This window comes from Cotesia typhae, unplaced genomic scaffold (genome assembly GCF_013202065.1).
Source record: "Cotesia typhae breed Kobodo isofemale line unplaced genomic scaffold, CoteBio_Ctyphae contig_43, whole genome shotgun sequence".
Classification (NCBI taxonomy): Eukaryota; Metazoa; Arthropoda; class Insecta; order Hymenoptera; family Braconidae; genus Cotesia; species Cotesia typhae.
In genome coordinates, this window is record NW_027423752.1 from 2,306,183 (window position 1) to 2,329,454 (window position 23,272).

Sequence of the window (23,272 nt, forward strand, 5' to 3'; positions counted from 1 at the left end):
GAATAAACTGTTACACACCTCATAAGCGAAGTGGGTGAGGTTGTGCTCTACACCCGTCTTATAAAAATCAAGCGATTTCTTGAACTAAAATTGTCTCTATTTATTTTTTATCGCACCTGTAGAACTATATTTACACCTCAATTTCATGAAAAAACACAAGTTTCAACACTTATGACATTTTTAAAAGAAGTTTGCTTTTTCATAAATAAAAATAATGTTTAAAAAAATTACTACAGAACCTTTCTTTTCTGGGTGAGCAATGGCGCAAAAAATTTAAAAGTATTTGTATTTTAATCAATTTTATTGTGGAAAATGAGATTATGAGGGGCGCAATTTTGAATTTTCCAAACTTTTTAACCAATATCTACGCAATTATTTAAAACAAAAAAAACGTCCATTTTTCAAACATCTAATCCAAAATCATCCAAAAAAACCGATAAATTATTTTTTTATTCTCACATGTAGTTTGATATGGCCATATATGATCAGATCAGGCGATATATATTTACACATGGCTATAAATAATTTTTTTTTTTTTTTAGTTATTATTTCAACAGACAGACGTGTAAGAAATATAACTACTTATATTAATTAAGACTTATAGTGTTATTTTTATACTTTTACGAGTGTGAAAAATGTATTTTATTAAAGTTAATTTAATAAAAAAAAAAAATTGTTTGCAACAGAAAAACTTCAAAAAAATTAAAACTTCTCTACATTAATTTCATTAAAATTATTTAAGAATTTTTTTTTTTTTTTTTTTTTTTTAACAATTCAAATCAAGAAAAATTTGATAACACGGAGCTTGAAAAAATCGTAAACCAAAATTCCGTTACCCTAAGCTAAAACTACTGAAGGAACATCTTGAATTAAACGAACCGAGACAGCTTGAATATATTTCTCCAGAATACCAGGCTAAATTAGCTAGGCATCCATGTAATAACTAAAAAAAGTCACGTTCAATATCAGCCGGAAGTGCATTAACCACATATGAAATCGGTATCATCAAGCCCGTGACACTGAAACGCTTCGGCAAGTCTAACAATAACTACATTAAAAGTCGAATAATAATATATTCATATCACGAGCGACACTTTCAACACGTCCATTCTTATTCGCGTACACGTGAACCCGTTAATTTATCATACTAATTTTTCTGGGTTAAATTTAATCCACCCTGGCTCTCCTCAAGCCGCGTTACAATGATCGCATTGCTGAATAAATTCCTTCATTATTTTAATTAGCATGCCTATTTTGGTCCCCAAATCTCTCCAAATGGACAATTAACAGCAATTATCGTCATTCAGCTCAGAATCTTATCACCTAACGACTTAGCATTCCTCCTGATCAGCAACTACGATGTTTAATGTAGGTCATCTCAATTATCTTACGCTAAAATATTCAGGCCAATGACATACGTAAACAATAACGTGAATAATTTACTGGTCGTCGACACACTGAGCCTTTCCATTGTCCTTGACTTTGACAACAACTTTTCCTCTGTTCCAGAATACTAAATAAATCGAAAGTTAAAGCCTAAGTTTTTTATATTCAAATTTTATTCATAAAAAATAAATAATTACACTATATTCGATAATTAACAATAAATAATCAATAAAATTGCTGCTAAAGATTTCAAATTCCTAGTTCTAGTTCCTGTATCCGCTGTAAGGCCCATTGGCGTTAGCGTCCCAATGAGGCTGGGCGTGTTCAACAGGTGGGTGTCCATAGTGCACCACTTCGTAAGCGACTTTGGGCTTGGTCAACTTAAAGATCATCATCGCTCCGCTGAGTACCAACGAAAGAAGGCCTAAAGTTAAAGCTTTCCAGGTTTTCAGGGCAATTAGAGCAAATGCGAGAGGCACAAGGGCAGTTGCTTTGAACTTGAGACCCAGCAGGAAAGGAATCATGACTTTCTTAACGAAACCACGTCCTACAATCAAAAAAACAATCAAATTAATGTGATAAGTCTTTTGGATGATTGATCAATGTTGGATTGATTAATGATGTACCTTGTCCATTAGAAGAGTCTGATAGCGGAACACTCAAGCTGCGAGGAACTGAGTCGACCAGTGACCGTGGAACGATGTTGGATCCAACGATTGCTTCGGGCAATTTTGCTTCCAATTGATGCGAAGACAAGTAAGAATCCAGTTTTTCCAGGATCAACGATCTGAGCAACTCCTTCTTCTTTGGATCGACTCCATCGTAGGACAAATAGTCCTGGTTGTCTTCGGAACTGAACTCTCGGGACCTGACAATCTTTAAATCCTGTGTTATTGGAACACTATCAGCGTTTACTACGTCACTCAAGTATGCCAAAACTTTGGGCTTCACGCAGGATATCATCGACTCACTGTCCACGCATCTGGAAGAATTTCGTTAAAAGTGATGAAGATAAGGTCTGCTGAGTGATGTTTTAGAAAATGGTGCAACTTTGAGAGAAACTAAACTTACTTGTAGTAGATTTTCTGAAGGACTTGAGCAGTAGATGTGATTTCTTGCGCGCTAGCCGCGGCTATGATAACTGCAAAGACTATCAGCAGATTCATGGTAGTCTGATAATGATTTGATTATTGATATTGGATGACACACCGATGACGTCCAATCGATTTGCTTGGCAAAAGACCGAGTGGTTTATTTAACACTCCACACGGTTTTATATAGCCGATGCCTGGAGCCAAGAACGGCTTGTGCATTTTTATTAGTCTGGGAAGTGTTGGTGTATTGAATGAAAATAAAAAATTAAAAGAAAGCAATTTTATCTAGGGTGACGATGATGGTTTGATGTACTTGAATGAAATTATTTAGTTCACTGTACTGTATATTATTGTTGTTTTAATTGTTTGGCTGGAAATAGATTGGAATTGTTTGTCTTAATTGGAAAAGTTTTTGACTCTACTTCCTCTAAATGGCATTTGGATTTATTGCAAGACTCATGATGCAAAGCATCAGTAATTTTGATCGTAAAATTTTGTTCGCCTCATTTCGGCAACTACTTTTATTATTATACCCTTGATAATTCATGGAATCAAAATATTTTGCATACTATTGTGAAGAAAACTTAATTAACATTAATACGATATTTTTTTTTAATTGATTTAGTGAAATAGAAACGGAAAAAAACATTAAAATAGTTTGAAAAATTTTTCTATCCGTCAATAATGACTTGCGTATGAAATCCGTAAACACTGTAACTTGCGAAATAAATCTATTAATTGATTAATTTTTATTTCTAATTTTTTGAGAAAATTGTAGGTAACTGAATGCAAATCGCTCTCTAATCCAGGCGTAGTGCAATTAATTAAATAAAAACATTTTTACATAATTACTTTAAAAAAGTCGTTCTCAAGCGCTCGTAGTATACATTTTTGTAAATTACTGTCAGGGTAAACACTATAACTTTAATAAAAATCCATGCTTATACTCTTTTTTTTTTCTTTTAATTGATTCAGTATTTAATTGCAACTACAAAGAATACTAAACTGTAGCATGGAACCGTTTCGTCTAATTACAACAATTTTTTTTTGGTTATTCAAGAGAGAGATTTTGTGGACTTTTAGCAGCCATATATGTTCTTTTTAACTTCCCGCTAAGAAAATTGAAAATTTTCAAAAATCGGGAAGTTATTGGTTTCACCCCGTTTTTCGAAAATCGAGTTCTCATCAGATCTTGACGTTTTGAAGTCTAGAAAGCTTCCTGACTATTCCCGCAATGATGTCCGTATGTCCGTATGCCCGTCTCTCTCTCTCTCTCTCTCTCTCTCTCTCTCTCTCTCTCTCTCTCTCTCTCTCTCTCTCTCTCTCTCTCTCTCTCTCTCTCTCTCTCTCTCTCTCTCTCTCTCTCTCTCTCTCTCTCTCTCTCTCTCTCTCTCTCTCTCTCTCTCTCTCTCTCTCTCTCTCTCTCTCTCTCTCTCTCTCTCTCTCTCTCTCTCTCTCTCTCTCTCTCTCTCTCTCTCTCTCTCTCTCTCTCTCTCTCTCTCTCTCTCTCTCTCTCTCTCTCTCTCTCTCTCTCTCTCTCTCTCTCTCTCTCTCTCTCTCTCTCTCTCTCTCTCTCTCTCTCTCTCTCTCTCTCTCTCTCTCTCTCTCTCTCTCTCTCTCTCTCTCTCTCTCTCTCTCTCTCTCTCTCTCTCTCTCTCTCTCTCTCTCTCTCTCTCTCTCTCTCTCTCTCTCTCTCTCTCTCTCTCTCTCTCTCTCTCTCTCTCTCTCTCTCTCTCTCTCTCTCTCTCTCTCTCTCTCTCTCTCTCTCTCTCTCTCTCTCTCTCTCTCTCTCTCTCTCTCTCTCTCTCTCTCTCTCTCTCTCTCTCTCTCTCTCTCTCTCTCTCTCTCTCTCTCTCTCTCTCTCTCTCTCTCTCTCTCTCTCTCTCTCTCTCTCTCTCTCTCTCTCTCTCTCTCTCTCTCTCTCTCTCTCTCTCTCTCTCTCTCTCTCTCTCTCTCTCTCTCTCTCTCTCTCTCTCTCTCTCTCTCTCTCTCTCTCTCTCTCTCTCTCTCTCTCTCTCTCTCTCTCTCTCTCTCTCTCTCTCTCTCTCTCTCTCTCTCTCTCTCTCTCTCTCTCTCTCTCTCTCTCTCTCTCTCTCTCTCTCTCTCTCTCTCTCTCTCTCTCTCTCTCTCTCTCTCTCTCTCTCTCTCTCTCTCTCTCTCTCTCTCTCTCTCTCTCTCTCTCTCTCTCTCTCTCTCTCTCTCTCTCTCTCTCTCTCTCTCTCTCTCTCTCTCTCTCTCTCTCTCTCTCTCTCTCTCTCTCTCTCTCTCTCTCTCTCTCTCTCTCTCTCTCTCTCTCTCTCTCTCTCTCTCTCTCTCTCTCTCTCTCTCTCTCTCTCTCTCTCTCTCTCTCTCTCTCTCTCTCTCTCTCTCTCTCTCTCTCTCTCTCTCTCTCTCTCTCTCTCTCTCTCTCTCTCTCTCTCTCTCTCTCTCTCTCTCTCTCTCTCTCTCTCTCTCTCTCTCTCTCTCTCTCTCTCTCTCTCTCTCTCTCTCTCTCTCTCTCTCTCTCTCTCTCTCTCTCTCTCTCTCTCTCTCTCTCTCTCTCTCTCTCTCTCTCTCTCTCTCTCTCTCTCTCTCTCTCTCTCTCTCTCTCTCTCTCTCTCTCTCTCTCTCTCTCTCTCTCTCTCTCTCTCTCTCTGTAAGTACATAAACACGCTAATTTTTTGCTCTGTTTTTGCAACATTTTCTGCTGTAAATTGCCTCCGGGCATTTTTTGTTTCAGAAATATTGCAAGCAACAAATTGCAATCTGCAGATTGACATATAAATTTTCCTTATGTGTTCGCTGTGGATTGAAAAATAATTAAATATAAATTACTCATCATTGAAGAGGTTAAGTTGACAGTGGTTTTAGTGTACAGTGGATTGTTAGCCAAATTAGCGTCAGTTGATGTCAACTCTCACTTGAAGTTTACCAGTTCTGAAAAATATCATCTATTTGATAACTACTCTATTGATCTACAGTGTGTGCAACAAGGAGGTTTAAGTGACACTATTCATGACTGGCTAATTACCTAGTGATTTACCATTTACTTTACCTTCTATCAGTGATAACTTGTCAGTAAAGTTCTATCAAATTCTTTCTGACCATTTAATTGTTATGACTTGAGAATTTACAAAGCACCAATAGTGTGTGTACTGAGAAGGTGTAAGTTACACTATAAATAACTGGTTATCTATCTTGTTCTAACTAATAACTTGAAACTTGATATTAAATTGTCTGATCACCTTACAGTAATTTTACTTTCAATCTTCTGGTTATGCCATTGGTGCCTGACACATGTATTAAATGCAAGAGACCTGTTAAATCATCTGTTATTTGTAACACTTGTCAACAGCATTTTCATCCTGGTTGTGCACGAGATTATGTAAAAAACAGGCCGCTGACTGATTGTTGCAGAAAACAATTTAACTATCTCCTGGGAAATTTAGAAACAAAAACAAGACTTGCCTCGATAAAATCTACTAGCTCTAATACCTCTTCAGTTTCCAATTTCAAATCTGCCAGCTCTTCTCCTCTTGATCATACATTTAAAGCTCGCGGATCTACCTCACTTGTTCGTTTATCAACAGCTCGTGTATCAACCTCATTGAAATCACCTGTCACACCAAATACACCGATATCGATTGGTCCAGACTCAGTGTTTCATTCACCTATCACACCTCCAACAATGGCCCAGCTACCTTCAAATTGGTCTGAAAAGTCGCTTGACGATAAGATGACAGCTATGATGGAACAGTTTTTATCATCCAACATGTTGATAAATAAGAAACTTGAGGAACTTAGTACGCAAATCGCTGACCTCAAAGATTCGCAAGCTGCTACTGTGTCTGACCTTTCGGAAGTTAAGGAAAATGTTAAAATAAATGCTGATTCAATTTCGAAATTAAACTTAGACATCAAAAAATTAAAAGAAGACAGTAAAATTAACATGAATATAATGCATAATAAACTAGCTGATCTGAGCTAACTAGTTACTCTTGAAAACAGTGTAGCTTCATCTACTTCATCTCTATTAGGCAGTACTACTGAGTTGGTAATCTCAGGTATTCCTGATTTAGTGGCTGATAAACTATCACCTTCTGAAATTCCGTCCGCTGTTTTAAATGCTCTAGAGTTACCACATTTGGTCAGCGATGTTTTGAGTGTTCGTAAATTTGTAAATAAAGATAGATCTAAACAACATAAGACTACCTATCATTCCTACATTATTGATTTGAAGTCTTCTCGAGTACGTGATTTCATTATAAGTTCGAAACGCAAGTCAAAAAATCTTTTGGCTAAAATTGTGTTTTCGGACTATGTTGATCAAAATTCCACATTTGCTATATACGTCAATGAATTTTTATTACCAGAGACACATAAATTACTTTTACAAACTAAAGAAAAGGCTAAGTTAAAAAAGATCAAGTATGTCTGGGTGACAAGTGGACAAATTTTTGCTAAAAGAGAAAATGGCTCTGAAATAATTAAAATTAAATGTGTTTCTGATCTCACTAAACTAGATTAACAGTCAACTGATTCAACTAATAGCTCAACTAAAACTGCCTGAAGAGATTGTAAACTCATCTAGTCTTGAAGTGTTCAAAAATAAAATTTTTGACCATTTGTTGAATTTGGATTATTAATTTTGTTATTGTAAAGTGATAAGTTCTCTGATAATTACTGTTAGATTCTCCAACTTTGTTCTTTTATCAGCTGTTATTAATTGAATAATTTATTAAGTATGTTAGTTGAATCAGATAAAATAAATATAAATTTTTATATTAGATCTTTATTATAGTTTATGTACTTATATAATTTTTCTATTATTATTGTATTTGTAATTCATATTGTATTTAAAATTGCCATTTGGCTTGTGCCTTGGCATTAATAAACTATCAATCAATCAATCAATCAATCAATCTCTCTCTCTCTCTCTCTCTCTCTCTCTCTCTCTCTCTCTCTCTCTCTCTCTCTCTCTCTCTCTCTCTCTCTCTCTCTCTCTCTCTCTCTCTCTGTGTGTGTGTGTGTGTGTGTGTGTGTGTGTGTGTGTGTGTGTGTGTGTGTGTGTGTGTGTGTGTGTGTGTGTGTGTGTGTGTGTGTGTGTGTGTGTGTGTGTGTGTGTGTGTGTGTGTGTGTGTGTGTGTGTGTGTGTGTGTGACCCTTTTATAACTTTTGAACGGCTTGACCGATTTCATCGCGGTTGGTGCCATTCGAAAGGGCTTGACCAAACTTAGATTTTCTGAAAATTTAGACCGATTCGGACCAGTAGATTTTGGAAAATTGTAAAAAAACTACAAAAAAAATTAAAATTAAAAAATTAAAAAATTAAAAAATTAAAACTACGAAAATTTTTTGAAACGTGGTTTTTTTGGAATAACTTTTGAACGGCTTTACCGATAAATTTCAAAAACTAATCAGCTCTTAACATAAAAAAACCACGTCGATTGCCGCCAGTCCGGTCAAAATCGGTTGATTCGTTAGTAAGTTATTGCTGATGACGAAAGAAAAACGAAATTATAATTATAATTATTAATTATAGCCATATATAATAGCTAAATTTGTCATTAAAGACAAATTTTTGGGAACTGGGGGAAATAAAGGATAAAGGGGGAAGGGGAGGACCTTTACTCAGTAGGAATTTTCGGTAACTGAAAAAGTAATTCGGACAGCCCAGACCGGGAATCGAACCCGGATCGTTTGGTTATGCGCCAAAGGCTCTACCAGTTAAGCTATCCGAGACACTCGGAAATACTCCGAAATTCCTAGTCCGATCAAATTAAACTTGAAAATTCTTTATAAGGCTTAAAAAACTGCGTTGAAAACCGCTTCGAAACCTCGAAATACAATTGATTGTCTCTCGTTCTTTTTTAATTTAATTTTTTTTAAGAAAATTCATCAATATTGTTATTTTATCAACATCATTATTAAGAAAGTTTTCGATTTTTCAATGATAATAACTTACGAAAAATAAATTTAAAGATCTTTGAGATTGATCCTGAGAAATGTACATATTTGGCGGATGATGAAGCCCTAATTAATATTACTACTCTACATGAATTGAGGGTTACTTGTTACAGTGGATTGTCAAATTACCATATTCAACAGTCATGCAGTTGTGACAAGTATTCTGATGTTAATTTAAGCATCCGTACGCTAGACTTAAGAGAACATTACATCAATAGTACTGATCATTGGTATTATATAAAATTACTGCTATTGTAAATTTAATTCTGTAAATTTTTCTCAATTTCATTGAATATTACCAGAAGTAGAGTTATGTCGGGTAACTAAGTGCAATCTCTACATATATAAATGGGGGGGGGGGTTTAGCTTATTCAAGACAAAATTATATGGTATCATTCGTTTACTTAAAAAAAAAAAAAAAATAAGAATCTGGTGCCATAAAGGTAACTCTATCAAAACAATTAGGAAAACGGTTGACCCTAAAGGCCATTCCTACAACTTCCCGCTAATTCCATACTTACACTGAAAAAAAATTAACTTGAATCAAGAGTAAAATTCTTGAATCAAGAAAATAATTATGAAGAAGCTCATTGTCGTGAATCAAGGCAAAAAATTCTTAAATCAAATAAGATGCACTTAAACCAAGTAAAATTTCTTAGTTTAAGAATTTTTCAACTCAAACCAAAAAGATGAAATTCTTCAAAATTATTTACTTGATTCAAGTAAATTTCTTTTTCTCTGTAGGCGCTTAAAATTATACTAGTGACGTTTTTGAGCTCTCAAAAATACAATTTATGTGTTGTTTTGAGCCCTTCGAGCTCAAAAAGATAGCTTCTTTATACTTTTGAACTTTTCGATGCTTTTGAAAACTCGATTTTTGCAAAACGGAGTAAAACCAATAACTTTCCGATTTTCTTAGCGGGAAGTTAAAAATCCATATGGGAAACCGGCCCGGAGTCCCACATGGCGTTTTCGGATAGATTCCCATGTGGTTTCCTATATAGGAATCCAGGGTAGCATCCTACATAGATTCCCATATTAATCAGGTAAAAAAATTTATTTAAAAAATTGAAAATAATTATGAAGTAATTGCCATTAATTAATTAGCTATATATTGTGACGTTCTGGCAAAAATTTGAACTGTAAACCGATAATTTATTGTAAAATTATTGAATGATTTTCTCAGAATTACATTCCAAAGGAGATTCGTTGCTTCGTTGCTGAATTGGTAACGCGGCAACGGAAATTTTAGACGATAAGAAGTCATCGCGGCCCGCGAAACGTTCATGTACATACGTCAGCATGGGATCCGGGCCTCGACGACGTTCCCGAGATGTAACCTGAGCCCAACAATGGCTGCTACTGATCATTTGTGTAATTAAATAATTAACTAAGTCAGTCGACCGGGAGAGCTCTTCGAGCTCGGACCTTGTCCACCGGCTTCTATCTAACCTTTTTATTATCATTAAATTTTTATGTTACAATGTTAATCTTGACTAATTACTTCTAATAGGGGCGAGCGCTTCTTAGCGTTTCACCCTATTTCCTAATATTTCTATAGAGGGAGCACTTACTAGCTGTTCCATCCAGTTTCAATCAGTAAAAATTAATAATAATCTTATAAATAAAAATCATGGTACGAGACATTATCTGTGCGGCCCACCGGGGATCTATCGATCAGCTAACGCGGCCGGCCTGGAAATAATTATTGAAGCTCGGAAAATCCAGAACGTAACAATATCATAGCTAAATTTGTCATTAAAGACAAATTTTTGGGAACTGGGGAAGATAAAGGATAAAGGGAAAAGGGGACCTTACTCAGTAGGAATTTTCGTAATTAAGGTTGCAAATGTTTTTCTTAATTCAATTATTACCTAAATAGATTCTTAATTAGAGAGATATTTTTAATTTCTTTTAATGGTCATCGTTTAATTTTGACACTAATTGAAACGTTTAAGTGTGCACACTTGCCTCACCTGACTCTGCACACCTCATAAACTTTTATCTATTTTTATGAAAAAATAGATAGTATTGCTAACTTATAAAGTAAAACAGAAAAAAAATTATCTTTAATAACCAATAAATAAAAAATGGTTAAAATAGTTAAAAAAAAAAATGTTCCGTTCGAAAAACTAGTTTTTGAATATTTTTTTTTTTTTTGCGTAAAATTAAAATTGGCACATTCAAAAAGACGTGTACAAATTTAAGATCAAAATTACTTAAATTTTTCGAAATTATAATCACTTTAGTGAGAGTGATTATAATTTCGCTGAGGACTCCGACTAGAATGTCGAATCCGCTAAATTACGAATTGAAATAATTAATAAAGTGATTAAAAAAATTATGGGCGCCACCGGATATAAGGATAAATAACCCTTATAAAGTCCAGGACTCGATTTAATTTAAATATAGATATTTCATGAAGAAACCCGATTGGGAGTAACGTAAAGTAAAATAGACTATGAAAATTTCGAACTTCGTTTTTCTCAAAACGAGTTTTTTCAAACTGGTCGCATCGATAACTCGGACAACTATCAATCGATTTTCAAAAATTTTCTTTTGTTTTGTTCGTTTCTACAGCTGACAAATACACACATAATAATTGACAACTTTCATAATTTTATTTTCAATCAGTTTTTTTGTATGAAAAACGAAATAAACCTTTTTCTTGAGACAGGAAAAATGTTTTGTTGTCAATATTTTTTATGCTTCTACTTTAGTAAAGTATTTGTTTTGAAGCAGTTTTAAGTTGTAAAGATAAGTGGTTGTAAATGTAAGGATTAGATGAGTAACTATAGTATTTCTAATATGCTGTCACCAGATGTCAAAATAATTACTCTGCAAGATAGTTAAGAATATTGTAGCTTGAGTGCGAGTGACAGAATGTGCAAGAGTGTATGAAGTATGCAACTATACTGTTTAGAGATGGGGGTAAGAAGGGACCGAGAGGCCCAAGTAATTTTAAGGGATAGTTTGTAAGTTAGTCTAACACCACCCAAGCTAGTGAGCAGTCGTGTATTATTTCCCTTATCAATAAATCCATTATTATACTTTTAAAAAATATCGCCTCGTGTTGTAATTTCTTTCAATTAATATAATCTAAAAATCTATATTCTACATTTGCTTGAAATTCTCAAACTTTAATCGCCTACAAGTGAAAAATTTATATAATATTGGGCTCATAAAGCGTGTGAATGAGTATTTTTTAAAATCTCACTATTTTATACGGTTACTTTTTCAGGGTTGTTACGGGAATTCGATTCGTCATTAAAAACAATGTGGTATTAATAAACATTCAAAAAGGTCGAATAGCTTATGGATCCATAGATCAGAAAACTGTTCGGTGGAACACAAATGAAGGCCATCCTCCTAAAAAAGGTCCTAAAACCGTGAAATTGGGTTACAAAATCAAGTCCTTCAATCTGGATGATATTGAACTACAAGCAGATTATTTCGTTACAGGTATTCTGCTTGAAACTTCCACCATTAAAATTTTGCACTCATATCTTTCATTGCTTATACTTTCAGGCGCTAAATTTAAATTGCAAGATGACAATTATGTAACATTGGTGGTTCGAGGAACAAATATGATGACGACACCTTTTGTAAGTAATTGGTTTTACCCACAAGTCAATCCAGTAAATCAAAGGTACAGATTTGACGTTTCTTTTTATAATATTAATTGAAAATTATTCATGAGTATGATTATTCTCAATGCAATGGAAACGAATTTCTGATTCTAGAGAGCAAATAGATGTTAAGGATTACAGAAACTCAGCAGAATCAGATTTGTAGAATGTCGAAGTCAGTTATTCAGGATTCAACTATGTCGATTTATGCGTAGGAATATTGTCGACAAAAAATTTACCAGTGATTCCTTTCCTTGATTCACAAGACCTAGAATCAAAGCCGCAATCTCCACTCGGTGGATTAGGATTGATTTACAACGGACAAACTGGTTACGGTGGATTTTTGGCATTTCGATTGATGATATCTGAAAGGGCATTTAAACTTTAATTTAAATTTACATTTTACACTAACGTATGAAAATTAAAAAATAAATAAAATTTGGGTAATCTCAAAGTGCACGCTTTATTATCTTCATTAATTTTTAAAAAAAAGAATTAATTGTATAATTGGTTTTGAAAAGAAAAAAAAGTAGTTAAGCAATTTCTCACAGAGTATGTTGTAATTTTTTTTTTTAATTAACGGTGCCCATTTTTCGTATGCAAAATCTTGTAATCTAATTGTTTGATCTCATTTTAACTTGATTAAGCGGCACCACATTTTTCATGGGAGTAAAAATAAATTATTTGTGAAGTGAATATTACATAAATATTAAATTTAAACAAACCAACGAAAAATGTGAATAAACCAGGTACAAACTTGATTATTAGAACTTTTGTTAATTATTTTAACTTTTTTAAAGTGTATTATCCGAAATTAAATTTTTAAACCTCGGATTTTGTACAATAAAACATTCTCTTGAATATTTAATCTTTGAATTTTTAATAATTTATGTATTAATTTTAACAGTTTACTGATTACCCAACAACAACACTTGTCGTCCTCAATAAAATTGACTTCAGGAGTTCCCAGTATATGAGTGAAAAACTAGGACCGAAAACTCAAATTGAAATTAAAGTTTTGTCATACAGTACATAACACGTAGTTCGTGCGAGATACAACCATGTTTCTAAGTTGCTGAAAAAGTTTTTTCTTTATACCTCGGTCGAAAGTACGCATATTTTTCACCTATTTCGAGGCAGAAAGTTAAAGATTTGTGCATTGGTAAAGCTGCATATTCACACTCTGTAACAGCGGGAACAAAAAATCTTTCATTAACCCGACTGACATTAGTCATTTGTTACTAACTATGTTTTGTTTACGCTGGTTATTTACCATTGATAGTACTAAGATACAGTTTGACAGTGACGTGTATAAAATACATCAAATTTAATTATTGTCAATTTTCAGTTAATGTGCTCGTTTTTTTTTATTTTTATGTTTGTTGAATTCCAGAAATTTCAGTTTTATTTAAGTTCAAAACATTTCAAATAAAATGTTGGTCAATTATCTACATTCATTTTTTTTTATTTAATGCCTGCCTCCCCGACCAGCAGCACTCGCTTCGCTCGTGCCGCAAATGTCGAAGGCAGGCATCAATTTTTTTTTGATCCAGTACATTATAATATTTACGTACTTTCAACCGGCTATATAGAAAAATAGTATACACCACACGGACAGAAGTTTGAGAGCTCTGAACTGTGCTCCATCGGCTACGCCTCGGGCATCATGGCGCGCAGTGCATAAATCTCAAACTTTCTGCCCTAGTAGTGTAATATTCTATTCTGTATCACTATAGACTGAAAGGATGAAATTATTTTTCAAAACACGATAATTTTTCATAGTTATACTCAATTTTAAAACGATTTTTTTTGTCGGTCTTCATCTTATATGATTATGAATATATCGGCAGCACTCAGGCACTCAGAACGAAATTTCATTCAATCTGAATGACTTATTCAATTTACTAATGAATTAGTTCGGCCAAACATAAATTGATTCACGAAGCAGCAGATGCATCAACTATTTTATTTCATAGTTATCTGCAAAATAAATAATTACCCTTAATTATACAATAACTGAAGTAGTTCAACGTCGGCTGATCTTTTCAATTTGGTTTGAGTTGTCAAAACTTGTAATTTATTAGTTAATGTATATTCTTTTATATTCCAGTTAGGTTCGCCTCCGGTCTGCACTGTACTAATGACTAAGCTGATTGATGGGTTCTACGAAAGAATTTTAACTGATAATATCAAAGAATGCACGATTATGATTATAGGTTCCGAATTTTATGGTATTAAACACCAAGGTTATGGTACGCATTACTTAATTATTTTATGTATGTCACTCGAGTAAGTTTTGTTGTTGATACCAACGTTTGTTTCAAAAGTAACAAATTAATGCTATCTTTTAATCTACAAGAGGAAAAATTTGCGTAGTTAGGAAAAGGATGAGCAGAATGGTTCGGTAAATTGAAGTAGACTTAGTGACATACTTCTTTTGCAAATTTTCTCAAAATTCAATGTAATTTTTTTTTTAACAGTTCAATTTTCATATACATAATCATTGCCAGTGTAAGTAATTTAAATTACATGGAAAAATAAAATGAATTAAAAAAATAACAATAAGGATTATTAGTGATAAAAATTCATTTGGTTCACATTTTTTGAAAGAACAAAATTTTTTAAATCAACATTTCTATAAAATAATTATTTGCAACAGTTTTTTAAATTAATCATCAGAATCAACAATAACACTTATTTGGTGCGGAAAAAAATTTTTTCTCTGATAAGAGGACGTTGTCAGAAGACCGTTAAAAAATATCGTATAGCTTAGTATAGTTATTCCAGCCATCTAACAAATTGCTTCGATAGCCAATTAATATTGCTTTTGTATAAATTTTTAATGGTACAGTAACAATTTACGAGTAGTAGAACACTTTCCTTTTGAGTGTAAATATCTGTCTTATTAAATCGTGAATTTTTTTACAATTTCAGTTAAAATAACAATTTTTCTTGTTTAGTGAGCGATTAACATACGCATGTCGCGTTACTAAAACTATAAGGGCGTAATTCAAAATATAAGCCCTTCTGGAATTGCAAAACCAAAAGGGCGTATAAAAAAATTTTTTTTGCTCCAATCAATGTAAAAATAGTAAAAAAATTAAAATCTATGGAAAAAACGAAAAAAAAAATTTTTTAATATACGCCCTTGTGGTTTTAAGGAAAATTTTTTTTAAAGTCATAAGGGCATATCCTATTTTTTCGGTTTATTATCAATTATATGTCAGAGTAAGAAAAAAATCGTATTTTTTTCATTTTTGAATTATTTATATTTTTAATGATAAATTTTGAAATTATTCAAATTATAAGAAACTTAAGATTAGATCAAAAATGAATTCAAAATTTTTCTTTTTTACTTAGATAAATATTTTTTCAGATAAATTAAGTTGTGGTGTGATATTTTTCATCACCCGTAACATTTATTATTTATTCTGATCTATAATTAATAATAAATCGAAAAAATAGGTACGCCCTTATGACTTTAAAAAAAAAATTTCTTAAAACCATAAGGGCTTATATTGAAAAAAAATTTTGTTTTCGTTTTCTTCATAGATTTTCATGCTTTTACAATTTTTATATTGATTGGAGCAAATTTTTTTTATACGCCCTTTTGGTTCTGCGATGCCATAATGGCGTATATTTTGAGATACGCCCTTATGGTTTCAGTAACGCGATGTAACGAATATCATTTCCTTAATTAAAAAAATAATACTATCGTGGTGAGTGTGACACAATTATCAATTCGTTAAAACTTCAAACAATTGATTTTTTATTTGGCTTAAAATAGACACAATTGATATTATTCCAAGAATTTATTAATTTTCATGATAGAATAGAACGGATCGATCAGATCATAAAACCAATTCATAAAAATTTGTCAAGAGCTAACAGTTTCTTCAAATTCTAAAAGTTACGGAAATATTATTTCATCAATACTTGCATAGAAAATTTTATAATTCAATCAATAAGTATGTCAAGTCACACAACTCTCGCGATTCTGCTGGATCTACAACAGCCAGCCATCCGTCTAACTATGCCGGTAATCCGCCGACGAGCTCGCAATTTTATTGTCTTCGATTTTCGCCGTCGTTTTTCATTCCAAATTTGGAATTTCTTGATCATTACTTCGAAAATCAGCACAAGGATCATCCAGAATGAACATAAAGGGATTATCAGATAATCAAGTTCAAAATACCCGAAATCTAGCTGGTCTTGTTGTTCTGATGCTTCGATTCTTGCAATTAATTGCTTTTTCCGTAACAATCGCTTAAAGAGCAATTTTCTTTTGTGATAATCCGCGTATCCAGTTTCCACAAAGTTAATTGCAGTTTTATCAAATTTATCTTTGAGTGGCCAATTTTCTCTGCTGACATATAAATTATATTCGTTAAAATATAGATATTGAGACAAATGTACTTCATCGTGTAATTTGTCATAACGAAGATTATTACTATTCATAATACAAGCAGCTGAATCATTTACAAAAAGTTGATTTAAGCACTCAGAATATGTCATAACGTATTGTATCTTAAAAAATTCTTTATCAGAAGCTGGTGACCACAGTCCTGTCATTAATAATTCATTCTTAATTCTGAAATCGAAATATACACGAAAGTGATTTTTATACAGCTGTTCTAAGGTATCTACTTGCTGAGGCGCCGATTTTGTCAAAACAGCAGACAAATGACCCTGAAACACGGGATTAAAAATCAACATAAAGAAGCTAGCAGAAAAAACCGTCAGTCGCATGGACATTCTACTCATCGGACCTATCATTTCCATGTCTAACATCAACGACAACATATCCATGAAAGCTTTGCGTAAACGATAATTGTGGTTTACATAAATCACAATTAACATAATTGTTAAAACGAAAACAGATATATTAACTGTCCAAACATTGAAATACCCATCGACGATTTGATCAATTACTGGTACAGTTTTTTGTTTTTGCGTTAAAATTACATAGCCGTCTTGATCGTAAAAAGCCGTTATATCTACATATTTTACGGAGCTCATTTTCATAACGTAAGGTTTTAACAAAAAGTCATGTTTACGATTTTTGAATAGATGTCCATAATAAACATGTGGAACACACATTACCGGTGTGCTATTAATCACTGATAGTGAAGTTTGGAAGAAATCGAGAGTAAGTGGTGAAAGACTCTTATGGTTTAAAATATTACTGCATGAAGCTTTGCTTTTAGTTCTTTCTTCGAGACCTTTTATCGGAAAGCCGTCCAATCGTACTGATTTGTCAAACTTAATACTTTCACAGATTTTGATATCTACAAAGATAAAGAGAAAAATTAATTATAGAATGAAACTAAATAGTATTACACTACTAGGTCAGAAAGTTTAAGATTTCTGCACTGCGCGCCATGATGCCCGAGGCGTAGTCGATGGAGCGCAGTTCAGAGCTCTCAAACTTCTGCCCGTGTGGTGTATAGTATTTTTCTTTATAGCCGGTCGAAAGTACGAAAATATTATAATGTACTGGATCGAAAAAAAATTGATGCCTGCCTCCGATATTTGCGGCACGAGCGAAACGAGTGCTGCTGGTCGGGGAGGCAGGCATTAAATAAAAAAAAATTAATGTAGATAATTGACCAACATTTTACTTGAAACGTTTTGAGCTTGAATAAAACTAAAATGTCTGGAATTCAACAAACATAAAAATAAAAAAGACGAGCACATTAACTGAAAATTGACAATAATTAATAATAATTAAATTTGATTTATTTTATACACGTCACTGTCAAACTGTATTTTAGTACTATAAATGGTAAATAACTTGCGTAAACAAAACATAGTTAGTAACAAATAACTAATGTCAGTTGGGTTGATGGAAAGATTTTTTGTTCCCGCTGTTACAGAGTGTGAATATGCAGCTTTACCAATGTACAAATCTTTAACTTTCTGCCTCGAAATAGGTGCAAAATATGCGTACTTTCGACTGAGGTATAAAGAAAAATATATTATTATACGATACCATTTATAAATCGTTGACGGATGAGTGTCCATCGATTATCTGATTTATTGACACCTGCCACTCGTTCCCAAGGCTTTGGAGCGTAGTTTGAAAAGGGATTAAAGCTGAAGATCAGTGTTTTATTGTTGAACTCATCTTGACAAATAAAAAACGATGAAAGAGCTTCTATCTCCCACAATAACTTCAATGCAGCTGCTGAATTCTGGCATTGCGTTCCAACAATCACGAACAGTGACTTCACGTTCCAAATTTTCGCTGTTTTTATCTCGTAAAGATTTTTAATCAGTGCTTTGAGTGAATCACCAGATAGAACAAAGGATGGATGCCGTGGGTAGTGTTCTTTGATGACCTTCAATGAAAAATGATTATCTATGACAATTATCGATAGTTTATCAGTTTCTTTTTTTGGAATCCCGGGTCGAAAAATTTAATCAGTTTTAGGATATATGAAAATATTTAATTTTTGTAGTATTTTTAATTTTATTACTGATATTCATTTTATACAGAGATTTGGTCTGTTTTTGCTCGTACTATTCCCAATTCAGACCACTTCTAGACCAATTTTAATATAATATCTAATTTATTCTTGATTGTTGTAAGACTAAAATCAGACTTTTTAAACATATTTATACGGCGGCTTTTAGTTGCCTATAGATCAAAAGCAGTCCTAATTTTAATGTTTTTTACGCAGTTTTAATTGCCTTTAGATTAAAAACAGATTTAATCTAATAATAATAATAATAATTTTTAAAATAATAACAATAATAATATTAACAAATATATTAATAATAATAATAATAATAATAATAATAATAATCATACTTACTGAGCTTTGAATATTTTTTAATCTCTTTTCAAGTAACACACAGCAATAACATTCTATCTTAACTTAATTATTTTTCTATTCCATCGTTATAGACAGTAGTAAAAAAAATAATGTAAAATATATCAATCATAACATTTGATTGAACAATTATTTAAAAAGTAAAGTGAAGAAGGACAAAACGCGAAGCATCTATGCCTATATGGCCATACATTGACGAGTATTCTTTATTATATGAATAAATAATCATAAGGCAAAGAAATAAAGGACATAAGTACATTTAGAATTAAACAACTGATGAAGATAAATGATCAATCTAAACAAGAACCAATACCTTTTTCTAATAATTATATATTTGTATAATTTCGATCAAAATTTTGTTGGTGTGAATACCGTTGAGGTGCATCATGATATCCGGGAAAAACATTTTGGGGTTGATTGTAAAAATATGAATCTGAATGCGAAGATGAGGCTGTTGATGAATTCATTGAATGCTGAGGATACAAATGAGAGTGAAGAGATGTCATTGTTGCTTGATTCTGGAAAGGTAGATGAAATTAAAAGTAAGATAGAGTTATTTCTGATTTGACTATAAATAATACTTGGGGATATTGATGTGAATAAGTGGACGGAGCTCTAGGTGGTGTCATTGGTTGGGAATGAACATGTGAATTTGAGTAAGTTGAAGACATTGTTGACGGAACTGTTGGCTGATGCTGAGAGTATGAACTTGAATCGTTAGGAGTGATGGTTGTTTGATTCTGATTGTTTGGTGTTGAAAGATTATAATTTTTTGTTGATTGATGCTGAGGAAAAGAATGAGGGGGAGAGATGTCATAGTTGCTTGCCTCTGGAAATATAGATGAAATTAAGCGTGAGTTAAGGCTATTTTTAACTTGACTATTGATAATACTTCGGGATATTGATGTGAGTAAGTGGATGAAACTCTTGGTGGTATCATAGGTGGGGTATGAAAATGTGGATTTGGGTGAGTTGAAGAAATTGTTAATGGAACGGTTGGCTGATGTTGAGAGTATGAATTTGAGTCGGTAGATGTGATTGCTATTTGATTCTGATAGTTAGATGTTGAAAGATTGGAATTATTTGTTGACCGATGCTGAGGATACAGATGAGGGGGAGAGATGTCACAGTTGCTTGATTCTGGAAATATAGATAAAATTAGGAGTAAATTAAGGTTATTTGTGACTTGAGTATAGATAATACTTGGGGGTATTGATGTGAGTAAGTGGATGAAACTCTTGGTGGTATCATTGGTTGGGTATGAAAATTTGGATTAGAGTAAGTTGAAGAAATTGTTGATGGAACTGTTGGCTGATGGTGAGAGTATGAACTTGAATCGTTAGGAGTGATTTTTGGTTGATTCTGATTATTTGCTGTTGAAAGATTGGAATGGTTTGTTGACTGATGCTGAGGATACAAGTCGGGATGAAGAGATGTTATAGCTGTGTGATTCTGGAAATATAGATGAAATTTAAAATGAGTTAAAATTATTATTCATTTTCATATAAATAGTACTTTGGGATATTCATGTGAGTAAGCGGATGAAACTATTGGTGGTATAATTGATTGAGTATAAAAATGGGAATTCGAGTTATTTGAAGTGATTGCTGATGGGACTGTCGACATCAGTGTTCGAGTATACATAATTGAATGAATGGAAGGAACTGTTGGTGGAATCATCGATGAGTTCTGGTAGCAATTTGAAGCAGTTGCTGATTTGTCTTGTGTTGATACTTCTTCAATGTCCACTGGAAATTTCTGGAATTTTTCTTGATTATCAACTCTTGCTGGTGAAGATGTTCGTGACTCATTATCGAGGCTCGGTGAAGGAGATAAATATCGTGGTGGTAAGGACTGGTGATTTGATAACTCTCTATCAAAATCTTCATAATTATCATCATCTTCATCTCCACCGTCTTCTTTTTTTTTCCTCAATGATTGCAGAAACTTTAGTAATATTGGTCTTTCTGTTTGAAAATACTTTATTGAGAACTTGGTTGAACGCCTTTGGAGTGATTTGAGTTCCTGCTTTGTCATTAATTAAGCCTGTAAAAATGATCAAGATGAATATTTTAATTAAAAAAAGATATTTTTGTAATATAAAAATGAATTCTTAAACTATAATAAATAAAAGTAAAATGAATTGACTATGTACTAAAAAGAGCTCGCCAAATTTTTGGATGTAGAGCAAGATTCCCTCTATATCCTTTTACAGACATATATTTCAGTTTGTTCCCAAACATTTGGACTGAAATATTAGACAAAAGCTTCTTCCAATCATTTTCTTGAGAATCGAGTAGATCTATGCTTGCCATTATGGATTTAGGAAGGTAGCAACCAGTATTAGTAAATATTTCTACCTAAAAAATGAAACAAATTGATGAAAAAAAGGATTTATCTACGAAGTTTGTTTCAATAATCATGATAATTTAATTTTTATAATTTAATTTATAGTTTTTATACCTTATCTGCAGAGTTAGTTAGAATTTCTTTGGTCAGCTATGAAAATGATTAATTAATCAAATTAATTTGATATAAAAAATTTAATTATTAATTATTATCCAGTAAAAGATGAGATTTATACATTTGATACTTTTTTTATGACATCATGACGTCCTGGGTCCAAAGAATATTCCATCGATGCTAGTAGATTCTTGTAAAAAGCAAAAATCTCAGGTGTTACTGTAAAAAAATAGTAAACCGGGTATTATTATTCATTAATAATAATAATTATTATTACTATTATTATTATTAATATTATTATTATTATCTAAGTGTTCAATATTATTGATTGACATTATACTAATTGAAAGCATTTGTTAATAAAACTGTAAAGTCATGATATAATTTTAATAGCTTTGTAAGAATTTTTGAATAAAAAAATTTGATGAAGAAATAATATACACAAACCACCAGGTATCCAACAAACGTTTTTTGATGATATTGAATCCAGAATTTCTTCTTCTTCTTCCCCGTCGTCTTCTTCTTTATTTTGATGAGTATCAGGTGTTGAATTTTCTACAGATACTTGAGACTTGTGTATCTTCAATGGGTCATCGAATAATAAATTAAATGATTGATCTTTAGTTTCTATCGTAGCAATGCCTCTTCGTCCTTTATCAACATTTTTCACTGGAGCGTTATTTTTAAAGTTTTTGATAGTTTAACTTTTTCGATTTTGGTCCTTCTTGTAAAAACGACTCTTTATTTACTATATCTTCTTCACGCTTTCTTTCAACTATTTTTTTTTTCTTCTCACAATCTTTTTTTTCCTCATGAAATGAAACTCGTTCAGCTAAAACTGTTTTTGAAAAAGCCTTCTGTGAAGGCTCGATAACTTCTCCAGTTTCTTCGTCAATCTGTAGCTCGTTTAATTCTTTATCATCATCTATAATTGGACAATATTAAAAAAGTTATTCCACGCTGAATCGACTAACTTGAAACTTAGCTTCTTTTGATTTCACTATACATTTGATCTTTTTTATATTTTAATACAAGTGTGTTAGAAGGTGTTTTTTTTGTACAATGTCAAATTTTTCTTAAACTTTATTGTACAATTAAAAAAAAAAAAAAGGTAATAAGTTTGTAATTTTGTTTAATCTAGTAAAAAATTTTTTTAATTCAGAGCAACTTAATTATAAGATAAAAACCAAGAAGATTCTTGGAAAATCACAAAGATACATTTTACTACCACTTACTGCTCATACGAACAACCTTCGCATCAAGATATTTAGATTTCTTTTCATTATCTTGAAACTTCAATTTTACTGTAGCTCCTTCATATCTAGATGCTACAGGAATTTTATTGGACTCCAGCGTTTGGATATTTTTGCTCTTTATCCAGTAAATTAAAGAAAACTTTTTGTTCATCTTAAGTAAAATTTTATTTATATCAGTGTCATTAACTGAAAATATCTTTGACAGCTAGCTATCTACTGAATGTAAAACAAAAGATAATAGACTTAAACATATATTATATACACAATTATTTTTTAATTAATATACTTGTTTATATTATTATAGTGTATTTTTGACGTGCTTATTAACCTAACAAAATAAATATACAAATTAATATAATTATTAAATGGTTCTTGAAACGTTAAAAAAATGAGAAAACGTTTTGAAGAATTAAGTACAAGTGGTAAGAATAAATTTCTTAAACGTGTACGATTATCACGCAATGTATTCACAAATACAATAAAAAAATATAAATAAAACAAACAGGTAAGTTTATTATCAATAGCGAATATTGGGGTTGAAAGTACTTTTGCTATATCTAATTTTTTTCGTGAAAGTAGCATTCCAAGGGAAAAACTATAAGAATTAATATAAGTAATGTATATTTTAAATATTTCAGATTGGATTCCGCATTTCCGTCAAC

General features: G+C 32.5%; 3 protein-coding genes and 1 long non-coding RNA gene across 4 annotated transcripts; 1 reads left to right on the forward strand and 3 right to left on the reverse strand.

The window, feature by feature from the left end:
- Positions 1–1,649: 1,649 nt before the first annotated feature.
- Positions 1,650–2,552, reverse strand: Osi18 (DUF1676 domain-containing protein Osi18). The gene is made up of 3 exons (XM_074244458.1): positions 2,458–2,552; positions 2,013–2,368; positions 1,650–1,933 (listed from the first exon to the last, which is right to left on the reverse strand). Exons 1-3 carry the CDS (start codon positions 2,550–2,552, stop codon positions 1,650–1,652), a joined length of 735 nt encoding a protein of 244 aa, XP_074100559.1.
- Positions 2,553–5,186: 2,634 nt separating this feature from the next.
- LOC141528265 (uncharacterized) lies at positions 5,187–6,756 on the forward strand. The gene is made up of 2 exons (XM_074244220.1): positions 5,187–5,624; positions 5,712–6,756. Exon 2 carries the CDS (start codon positions 5,737–5,739, stop codon positions 6,445–6,447), a length of 711 nt encoding a protein of 236 aa, XP_074100321.1. The 5' UTR covers positions 5,187–5,624; positions 5,712–5,736; the 3' UTR covers positions 6,448–6,756.
- A 13,280-nt stretch (positions 6,757–20,036) lies between these two features.
- Positions 20,037–20,692, reverse strand: LOC141528368 (uncharacterized). Its single transcript, XM_074244393.1, has 2 exons — positions 20,407–20,692; positions 20,037–20,343 (listed from the first exon to the last, which is right to left on the reverse strand). The coding sequence occupies exons 1-2, from the start codon at positions 20,569–20,571 to the stop codon at positions 20,050–20,052; spliced, it is 459 nt and encodes a 152-aa protein (XP_074100494.1). The 5' UTR covers positions 20,572–20,692; the 3' UTR covers positions 20,037–20,049.
- A 162-nt stretch (positions 20,693–20,854) lies between these two features.
- LOC141528488 (uncharacterized) lies at positions 20,855–21,567 on the reverse strand. Its single transcript, XR_012479382.1, has 3 exons — positions 21,355–21,567; positions 21,047–21,251; positions 20,855–20,937 (listed from the first exon to the last, which is right to left on the reverse strand). It is a non-coding gene; the product is annotated as an uncharacterized LOC141528488 (long non-coding RNA).
- Between the last annotated feature and the right edge of the window lie 1,705 nt (positions 21,568–23,272).